General features: G+C 43.6%; 1 protein-coding gene across 2 annotated transcripts; it reads right to left on the bottom strand.

Annotated features, from left to right (window-relative positions):
* Positions 1–4,692: 4,692 nt before the first annotated feature.
* LOC127302175 (uncharacterized) lies at positions 4,693–5,982 on the bottom strand. 2 transcript variants are annotated; one of them, XM_071820343.1, is made up of 3 exons: positions 5,914–5,982; positions 5,676–5,835; positions 4,693–5,587 (listed from the first exon to the last, which is right to left on the bottom strand). In XM_071820343.1, the coding sequence occupies exons 2-3, from the start codon at positions 5,826–5,828 to the stop codon at positions 4,997–4,999; spliced, it is 744 nt and encodes a 247-aa protein (XP_071676444.1). In that variant the 5' UTR covers positions 5,829–5,835; positions 5,914–5,982; the 3' UTR covers positions 4,693–4,996. The 2 variants fall into 2 exon arrangements, with proteins under 2 accessions (XP_071676444.1, XP_051188537.1); XM_051332577.2 differs by having other exon boundaries at positions 5,676–5,976.
* Between the last annotated feature and the right edge of the window lie 4,707 nt (positions 5,983–10,689).

Here is a 10,689-nt window from a genome sequence, read left to right as displayed (position 1 = left end):
AAAGAAAAAAACAGACGGAGGCTATGTCAACGGTGCCCCTCGGCATAGGCTAGGCAGCTGACATCATTTTGGCGGGAGGGTTGGCAGGATTGGGCGGGAGAATTGGGCGTCAGCTATGCCGACGGTGGCCCTCGGCATATGCTTGACGCCATCAAGGTTCCGTCAGGGCACGGCCGCGGGGCGACGGGCCGGGGGGCACCCTCAACCTATGCCGAGGGCAGCTGGTACGTCGAGGGCCACCCTCGGCATAGCGTGTCATGTGCCGAGGGGGTCTGTACGCCGAGGGGCGCGTCGAGCGGCTGGGCTGGCCAGGCAGTACGCCGACGGCCCCGGCATTTGGCCGTCGGCGTACGCCACGACCGTCGGCGTACGTCGCCATTCCTGTAGTGTTTTAAAAGTTCACAGGAAATACAAAGTATCTCGAACGTAATAAATTACGTCGAGGTCGTTGGATAACCTAACGATCATTACCGGTGGTAGAGCGTGCCATCGAGGTAGATGCCAATGTCACTGGTCGCCTGCCGGAGCTGGCCTGATCAGATTGTTGCTGACAGCCGGGGGGTATTCGTGCGTGTGCGCCTTAGGACAAGCACCCCACAGTCAAATTGAATGCTTGAATTGATCCAAATCTTTTTCGCTAACTACGCAAAACATGTAGAATGAATGACCACTACCACTCCATGGGAGCAGCGACCAGACGATTCCTTGTCCTCCTCACCGCAATTAGTAAAATCTCCACCGACGATATGGATGAGGAGGCGGATATACCTTATTGTTTTTTCACAAATTACCATCATAGCCACCATAGCACGTTCTGGCTTGACCAATCTCTAACTTTAGGAACCTTATTACAGCCCCAAGCACGCACGGTCTAAGGTTCCCACCTCATCGTCCTACCGCCGGAGCGGCAATCAGAGGAGGAGGAGACCCGACCATTCTCGATTGGAGATTGCGGAGATGGAGCATATGGCGGAGGCGGCTAAGGTGGAAGCCTAGGTCGTCGGCCTTCTTCTCTCTCTGGAGGAAAAGCGTGTGAGTGCGATTTCGTAAACGATACACTGATTCAGCAACAATGGGTCCAGCTTTGACATGTACCATAAATTACGCGTGAAAGTTCTTATAGATGTATGCTATAGAACCCTTTTCTTCCGATCCAATAAGCTAGCTAGCTGGCTTGTCGGTTTTTGAACAAAAGCAAGCACAGGCATATCCGGCCATAGGAGCATCCATGCGTGTGATGCACTGGTTAGCACAGGATCAGTCGATCGAGTGAGCTCTGGTGTGTGAGTCGATGAAAATGAACCTGACCGGGAAGTCGTCGGAGTACGGGATGTCCATGGACGCGTGCCTCCTCACCTGCCTGCTGGTGTGCAGGCCAGTAGGCAACTGCTCTGATTTGCTGATCCAGTGGCCGAGTGCTCCTGCTTTTGGGTAAAACAAAACGAATGGAGGGATAAGGGGCCTTTCTTTATTCGGCCGGTGCAAACACCACTACTTTTGATGAATGCCGGTAAAAGAATTCACAGGCATTGCTTTTCTTGTGTGTCTCTAGCTCAAATTTCCATTCATTCCGGAGAAGAAGACATTGTCAATTAGATGAGGCTACTTGATTAGCTATGTGCATCCTTTGAATGCAGCGGCTGGAGCTATGCTCCTTGATCGAAAAAAACTTGATTAGCAAATGTAGAATTATCATGATGTTAGTTTGATGTTAGATAAGTTTCTAGTTTGGTACTGCCCTTTATGCATGGTTTCTAGAGTCGTGGGGAAAGTACGGAGATTATGTACGTGTCTCTGGTGCATATGAGATAGCTAGGAAATAACGTACAGTATGTGTGAAATATAACTAAATATGGCACGTCTACCCTTAGTTAAACTAGAGAAGTGTGGAAAAAATGAGATGGATGGAAAGCATAGGCATGATCTTGTTGACATTGTTTTTTTATGTGGAGTGTCTATGTGGGTTAGTGCTAAAGTGAATAAAGAACTAACGAATAAGAGATTCTGCATATTAGAGAGTACATTTCCTTTCCGTTCTGAACCATGTGGATGCATTGGCGAACCTAGGACCTCGAAGAATTTGTCGATTCCTAGGCTAGCTGAAAATGCAAGTAAAGATATTCGGATACACTATTCATTGCCCAAAAGAGTTTGAGGTGCTCCATCACAAGTGCCCGATAAAATTGCAGAATATCACCATAATTGTGGTCAGGGTTGAAAAACCACAAGTTTATGTTGGGTTTTCAAAAAAAAAATCACCGGTCCAGCCAAAAAAAACCACAAGTTTATCTTGGGTTTTCAAAAAAAAAAATCACCGGTCCAGCCAAAAAACCACAAGTTTATGTTGTAGTAGCACTAAGCCACCTAACACACTCAACTAACCACGATACTGACTAGTGGGGCCTAATGTCAGACCAATGTGGCAAGGAGAGTCAGTCAAAGGCAAACAACCGTTAACTGCATAGTAGGTAGCCAGCACATGACCGTTCGGGCACGGTATTTCTCTCTCCACACCTTACTCTGATAGTCGACGTCGTCGGTGTTGCCTCGTTCTGCCGATGCCACCGCGGCCGCTACTTCATTGATATGCCGAGATGGAATGGAAGCGAAACACCAAAGGATCCAAGGCTAGGCGATGTGAGAGTTCCCTTCCGATCTGATTTGCTAGGGTTTTATTTGGGATTTTTTATTTTACTTAGATTGTGCTATGATTTGTCGCTGATTTTAACGTGGTAGTACTCTAAATTGGGCCACACACTGGATTCAGTCCTTGACACAACATTCTTCGGGATTCATTTTGATACCACCATGGTTTGTCGCGTCCGCAAAGTCAAGACCGAGAAATATCCGTTGCGCTCCAAGGAACGAACACATGTAAGTGTTTCTATGCTTGTTCAGTCCACATTGTAAGCTCTCTCTTTGTCTCTATACTTCATGCACATATGTAATAGGTTATAGCCAGGCAAGCTAATTAGCTACGAACATAGCAATATGTATCTTGTAATTATTTAACGACTAATTGTTTAGCTACTAACATAGTAACATGTTGCTTGTAATTATTTAGCTACTCATTGTTTAATTTTTAATATGGCACCACAATATTCAGTTAACTAGATATATTTCAGTAAATTGTGTAGTGTGTTGTCTAATCATGTTAGTTACCTAGACATAGCACCACATTTAATCATGCCATTTAGTGTAGTGTGTTGTATTTAATCAGTGTTACAAGAAATATCTAGTTAGGTATTGTTTTGTATTTCAGATGATTATTGTTTGTTGTATTTGAACTCATTTTACAACATTATTTCAAGTTTTCACCATTTGTTTTTGAGGATGTGATAAATTGTGAATTTGTTTCCAAGGTTAATCACGAGTGGATTCAAGCACCACAAAATGTACTTACTAGGTTGTGGGGCATGTATGAGGACAATAACAATACTAGATTTCAAGAAAACAATAAAATTGCATAGTTGGTGCACAATTTAGCAGAAGAGAACAAAAGGTTGGAGAAAATACACAGCTTTGTTTGGTAATGTCAAGACATAGATGAATGCCACCGAGAAGAAGGTGCGAGCGCAAAATTCTGCAAAATATTAAGGAGAACAGTGAAGAGCAATGTTTTCTCTTTGTGAGTTTGTTAAGGTGCAACAAAAGAATAAGGGCCACCACATATGGAGAATTTTAAGCTGAAGCATCATTAGTATGTGTTGAATCGGGGTGCAAAATAGTGATAATAGAATTGCGAAGATAACACATAAGCAATGGGCTAAGGAAATGGAAGATATGAAGGATGTGCATAATAAGTTGAAATACAATTTTTATGATCTTACCAAAGCTAGTGTTATGAACATGGACAAGATGAAGGGGATGAAACACATTTTTGAAGAATGTAATGTAATATGCCAATAAATTAATGTAGTATTCAACAAGTTAATTATTGTTGAACAATGTAGTACTATGTAATATGCCTGTAAGATTGTGTTGAAACTCTTAAATTCTCTCATTTGTGGTCAATCTATAGCTAGCTAAACAATGTAATATTCTAGCATTTGTGTTGAACTCTATGCACGACAATAATTTTATTTGTGTTTTCATTGGTTTTGGCTGTCACTGGATTGTGTAATCTGAATCTGACATCACTGATTTATTGTTAATGAATTGTGTACATTAAATGTGTTGTCAATGCACACAGGAACTATATATCTTCAATGTTTTTGAAACACACAAAATACCACAGTTGTGGTTTTTTGTGACAAAGCACCACCATTCTATCATGGCCTCAAATGCAATTGCAAGAAGGCACATACATGTTCACAAACACATATAATTACACAGATACTCATCATCACATCATTGTGTAGGTAAATTGTTAACAAACACGTATAAGTTCACATATCAAATTGCACTGACCCTCACATCAGCTTTCACAAAATAATTCCACAAGTAGCATTATTTTTTCCAGTGTGCATTCAATAGGTCTAGCTTACACCACACGTACTGGGATCTACTAGGATGGATGGACCAGGCTGAGACTCATTGTGCACCAGGGCAGCCGCGCCTGTGAACCGTGGGCCTCCCAGTTCAAAGAAGATTGCTTATCCCGCAAAAAAAAAAAAAAAAAAAAAAAAAAAAAAATCAAATAAGAGTGTTTAACTATAGTGCAATGAAATGGTCCCTGCTGGTCGCGGCCCATGCTTGAATGTACAAGAATTGTTCTACAAAAACAAAGTACTTCCTCTCTCTATAAAAGTATTTCTTAACTTTATCAAAATCTGGATGTATGATTATACTAAATCAGGTTTAGATAATCCAAATTTTGATAAATTTGAGGCATCCATTTATGGATGGAGTAAGTAGAAAACTGTTTTATCAAAAAAAAAAAAGACTTTTGCTATAAAAATGTTAGGAGGGACGGATCAAATAACTGATGAAAACACCTTTAATTTCCTCCTCCGCTAATCGAACCGCACTTGCTAGCTTGTTGGCTCGGTTGATTTTACACATGCATGCATCCGTTCCCGTTGTTCTCGGCCTTCTTATTGGCATTGACGCAGCCGCTGCTATGTTCTCCTTTGCCGCCGGCGCCGGTGGAAACGTTGACAACGTCGAGGTTGTAGAGTATCGGGATCATGACAAGGGACGAGAGGAAGGCCAGCAGCGGGCCGAAGATCCAGAGCAGCAGCGGCACCCCGGCATAGAAGAGTCTGTTGCCGACGAAGTTGAGCGTGAACCCTCGCTCGAGGATCTCGGCGACCAAGTCGCCCGTGACGAGGTTGCCCCCGCCGCCGGAGAGCGAGGAAGTGTTGATGAGGAAGCTTGCTTGGTTGAGGAAGCAGATGGTGAGGGAGTGGCAGAGGAAGGCGAAGAGGAAGAGCAGCAGCATCGCCACGTACTTGAGCGCCATCATGTACTCTCCGTGTGCGCCGAAGACGGCGTCGCTCAAAGGTTTCTTGATGGCGTAGGTGCTGCTGAGCACGGCGGCGATGCCCGTGCAGAAGAGCACCGCCGTGGTGGCCATGAGCGTGGACCCCATGATCACGTTCCGGAAGGACTGCACCACCAGCACGCCCTTCTTATCGTCGTTGTCCTGCACTTGGATGCAAGTTTCAGACTTTCAGTGCGGTGCCGATCAGTCGGTGTGGTGGTGGAGGCAAGAAGAGATGGTGCGCGCGTACCTTCATCATGCCGGAGATCCAGACGCGGCGGCTGGTGGAATAGATGCCAAAGGCGGTGGAGAGGGGGTGGCGGCGGACGGCGCGGTAGAGCATGGGGAGGAGCAGGCTGAGCGGGATGAGGATCAGGTCCAGGAAGCTCTCCCTCCACACCATGGTCGAGCTGTGGGGACGGACGATCAAGCAGGCGATCTGCTATTGTAGTACCAATACACACACTTGTCGATCGATGGACGGCTACCTCACTCCAAGTTGCCGATCGAGCCTGAACTAATTTGGGGGACCGGACGGAGACGTTGCTGGTCGCTAGTAGCCTGCTCCGGTGACCGATGAACCGTGTGGAGCTCGCTATCTACCAGACCTTGGATGGGCACGTCGTTATATAGGGGAAGGGATGGTTCAGTGAGTGGCATCATACACAAAGGCCACCACCACCGTTCTTTCAGCTGAAAGCGGGAGGCTAAAGGCAGACACGCACACGACCGGCCGATCGACCTCCTTCGTTAGTCACGGCCCAGAGCCGGGAACTCTGTCCTCAAAGCAACCAACTGATCGGCGACGTCGCTCTTGGCGGTTTGTTGGAACAACCGTTTGTTGTTGATTCCAGCCTTCCAGGGATCATCGACTCATCGTGACGACAGGTCGATGGAGATGGTGTGCGGTGTAGTTCAGTGCATGCATCGGGAGGAGTTTTTATTTTTTGAACAAACATCAGGGGGAGAGTGAGAGTGAGACCATGCCGATAGGTAGTAGATGGGGATGGTGTACACGTATGTGGCCCTAGCGACGCAGATGGAGCCGGACGGATTGGTAGACCGACGCAGGGGCGGCCGGGTTCGGTTTCGTGGCCGTTGTCGTCGTCTCGGCTTGCGTCTGCAGGTTGAGTGGATGACGTGCAGGCCGTTGCTTCGCCGGCGCTGGCTAGCGCGCAGCAGCAGCGCCCAACAACCTCACAGGCTCGCTTTCGTAGCTTCTGGGTGCACGGCTCCGGCGACACGCCGTAACCGACTCGCCGCACACACTTTCTTGTCAGTTGGCCGGGTCACGGGATGCGCGTGACGGTACTAATAAGATGTTAAGTGGGATCCCACCTAAATCCCACTTATAATACTTTTTTTTAATGTAAATTTTAAAACAAAATTTTAAACTAGAAAGGCAAGAAACACTAAAAATGAGATTCCACCGGAATCCCACCTTCACACCCTAGTTGTAACACGTTTCGCCTCTACGTCTAGCTCTTCCCGTTTCACGCAAGGCCGCTATTACCTCAGACCTAGCAGGCCTAGCACATGTGTCTAGCTAGTACTACCCATGAAATATAATAACACCGTAAAATCATTCCGAAAGTATATTATTGCACACGACTTCTTATTTACTTATGTGTTACTTATTTGCTGGAAAAGTTCGGTTACACCATGTTTGGACCACTTTTGGTATGTAAGTGGACAAATGTGTCTTTTGCATTATTAGGTTTAATTTGTGCAGGGGCAAAAAGGACATCTATACCCCCAAGATCTTTTATGTCATTTTCAATTTCTATAAAGCTGCTTCTGTGAGGGCTTATTCTACTTAATATATGGCCTTTGGCCTTTTTGCAAAACAAAAAAAAACTTATTCTTATGTAGTATCTTGCCTGATCGGGTGTCTGGTAGTGTGGCGATATTCGTTCTCCCTCTTTTTCTCGAACCACCTGTTTTTGCTACGTAAAGTAATAGCTAGGTATCTCAAGTAAGAAAAAATGTTATCTAATCCCTCTAATCCATAACAAGTGTCCACTTATTATTGGATCGTACGAGTACTTACTGTGATCTAAATTAATTTCCGTAGGTTCACTAAAGACCGAATTTAGGCAACCCCTTACTTAATCCTACGATAATTTATTTGGAGCGGAGGGAGTACTATTTCCGCTAGCAGCATTGGCCTATAGATTTGCGACTACCAAACTCAGTTTAGTTGAAGAGGCTTGCCCTAGTACAACCTCCTCCCCAAACTCAGTTTGGGCTCTCAGTTAATTAGTGAATTAATCAACTAGCTAAGTGCAAGCACTCCTAAGTTCATATTATAACTCAGTATACCTACGTATGAGCATATATACCGTATACAACATAGAGAGCTGCCACAATTTCATGTATTGCCGTCACGATCGTGGTTCGTCACTGCCACGATGTCATCTCTCCTGTCGCCGGCAACCGTATTTGTCGGCCAGTTGATCTGGCGCTAAGCCTAACCGCTCATCCTTCTTCCTCGTCACCTGGTCCGACGAAGGAGATCGCCTGAACGCCGGTCAAACTGTTCAGGAGGATAGTCCGGCATAGGTCAATACAGTCCAAGAGGACACCAAACATCCAGCGAATGTCCAACGAGATTGTCAAAAGAGGAGATACATTGTCTGGCTAGTCTTCAGCCAGTTAATCCGGCTAGTCTCTAGACGGCGGTGCCACCCTTCCCGGCACACACACCTACATGCATGTACCGCATTGCAGATCCCCTCATGGACGGCAAGTACCGTCTTGCCGTGTCTCCCGCCCGCCAGCCACGAGTCATCACTGATGAGCCGCCAACAACGTACATATACATACTACTCCTAAGTCCTACCTGTACGTATGTTACATATATATTCGTACAGATAAGTTGAGGCATATGAGGTTTGTACATGTCGTATACCCGTTTAGTTTTTTAAACGACCATCATGCCTTTAATTATGAAAGGGTATCGCCTTAATTCAAAACAACCGACCTTTTACATAAATTTTGTGTTACGATTTGCACGTGTCTAGTCATAAAGATTTTTAAACTTTGACTGAGGATGTAAAAATTAATATGTTCGTCGAAATGACAAAGTTTTTCATTTCAGTAAAATGGGATTAGAATCGATGCACACCTCAAAAGGTCAAGAAAGCTCAAGGATGAGCTCCGGCAGAGCAGAAAAGCCGAGGAAAAACTACGGAAGTATATATACGTACCTATTATTAACTACACCATGAGCTTACAGTAACTATGTTTGTCTTAGCGATTAAGTCAGGTAATGTGGTTCGTGTCCAGTTTAATAACCAAAGAGATCAGCGCTGCGATCTCAACGATATGCTGGTGACTAAACGTCTCAATACACCGCCGTTGAAATTAACTGGTAGGTGCTTTAGAACGCCGTACGTGACAAGCAAAAATAAATCATAAAATAGTTTTGTTCTTCCAACCATTCTAGAAAAAGAAAACGTTTTTGAAGAACAAAACGCATCAAAGTTTCTTTAACCAAGGCACGTTTGAAACGCAGTCTTGAACCTTTACGAAAGGCAAAACACGCGTAATTAAATTTGACGAACAAGGGAGACACGTGCATTAGTGCATATGCATGCAACCTCAGTTGCCATCTAACATGCACGAGCACAAGCCAAAGCGCTCGAACGTTGATTTAATCCAAAACCTCGTCTTTCTAGCTTTGTTTACCATCTTTGGGAGACTTGGCTTGGCTTGACTCATGCTTTCTTATTCTCTAAGCCTTCTTAGCCAGCTGGTTCTGAGATGACGTGGGAAGCATTTAGGTAGATACGCCCGACGACCATGTAATATTTCAGGTGTGACAGGGTCATGTTAGTTTGTTAGGATCCTCTAGCTTAATAACATCATACTATTGTTGTGTACTTGTGTCTTTTTCGAAAGCACTCATCTAATTATAGATTTGCTTCGAACGTGTTTATTTATAGTTTGGGAATAATAGTTAGCTGAAACAACATAGTTATAATTACTTTAGGACATAATAGTTAGTTGCTGCCACATCACAAGATATCACTAGTAGAAAAAAAGGTCTTTCATCCCAACACATTAGTCCCCAAATATTTGGACCCGGGACTAATGGGGTCTTTAGTCCCGGTTCTGCTGATGACCCGAGACTAATGCTCCGAACCGGGACTAAAGGGTATGGTGGGCTGCGGCCGGCGCATGCCTCTTTAGTCCTGGTTGGTGTTACCAACCGAGACTAAAGGGTACCCTTTAGTCCCGGTTGGTGTCCCCAACCTGGACTAAAGGTTTTTCTGGTTTTTACTCCCCACGCACCCTTCACACACACACCCATGGATCGCCTTTTTAACTCTGTAAAATAGAAAAGAAAATGATAAAAAAATTTAAAAAATAAAATCTTTTGAGATTCATGTATGTTACGCAACCTACTATTAGGGAAAATTAAGAAATTCGAATTTTCACTTTTTTGCAAAAAAGGTTTGAAAAATGGTAAAACCGCATTAACTTTTGCATACGACGAGGGGAAAAAACGTATAATATATCAAAATCATCGTGGGAAAAAGTTACATCCGAATTCACCCAGGATTATCCGGTTAGCCAATTTTTAGATTCGCAAAATTCCAAATGAAAATACGAAAGCAGGAAGATTTTAGTTTTTGCTATAAATTACGGATTTTATATTTTTAAAAAATTTTAAAAATTAAAATTAATAATTGCTTCCTGCATAAAGATTACTATTATTTTTACCCAATTTTTAGATTTTCAAATTTTTAGGTTTTAGGTTTGGCAAAAAAATTTAAAAAATTAAAAATAATACAAATTAAAAAGTTAATGTTTATTTATTTATTCAAGATTATTATTACATCATTACTTTTGCTTATTAAAAGAATTATTTGAAATTCAAACAAAAAATAAATGTGACATCGACCAACATGTTAATATGATTGATATGATATTACTATCACATACATGCGCGTGGAGAACTTGGATGCGGGACGGAATGAAACTCGGAAGTTAAGCGTGCTAGTGCTAGAGTAGTGGGAGGATGGGTGACCGAGCGGAAAGTTTGACCACGAGTAAGTAATTTGACTAGAGATAAGTGTAGTTAGAGATAAAGATAAAACTATGCAAATAAGTGAAATAATAGAAATTTTGAAAAAAATAGAAAAAATGGAGTAAAAAAAAAATTCGAAAATCCGGAGATATTTTCGCCCCGACGCACGGAACCACGTGGATGGACCTTTAGTCCCGGTTCATAAGCAACCGGGACTAAAGGGGGGCCT

This window comes from Lolium perenne, chromosome 5 (genome assembly GCF_019359855.2).
Source record: "Lolium perenne isolate Kyuss_39 chromosome 5, Kyuss_2.0, whole genome shotgun sequence".
NCBI classification, from domain to species: domain Eukaryota; kingdom Viridiplantae; phylum Streptophyta; class Magnoliopsida; order Poales; family Poaceae; genus Lolium; species Lolium perenne.
This window is presented reverse-complemented; position numbering and strand designations above follow the sequence as displayed.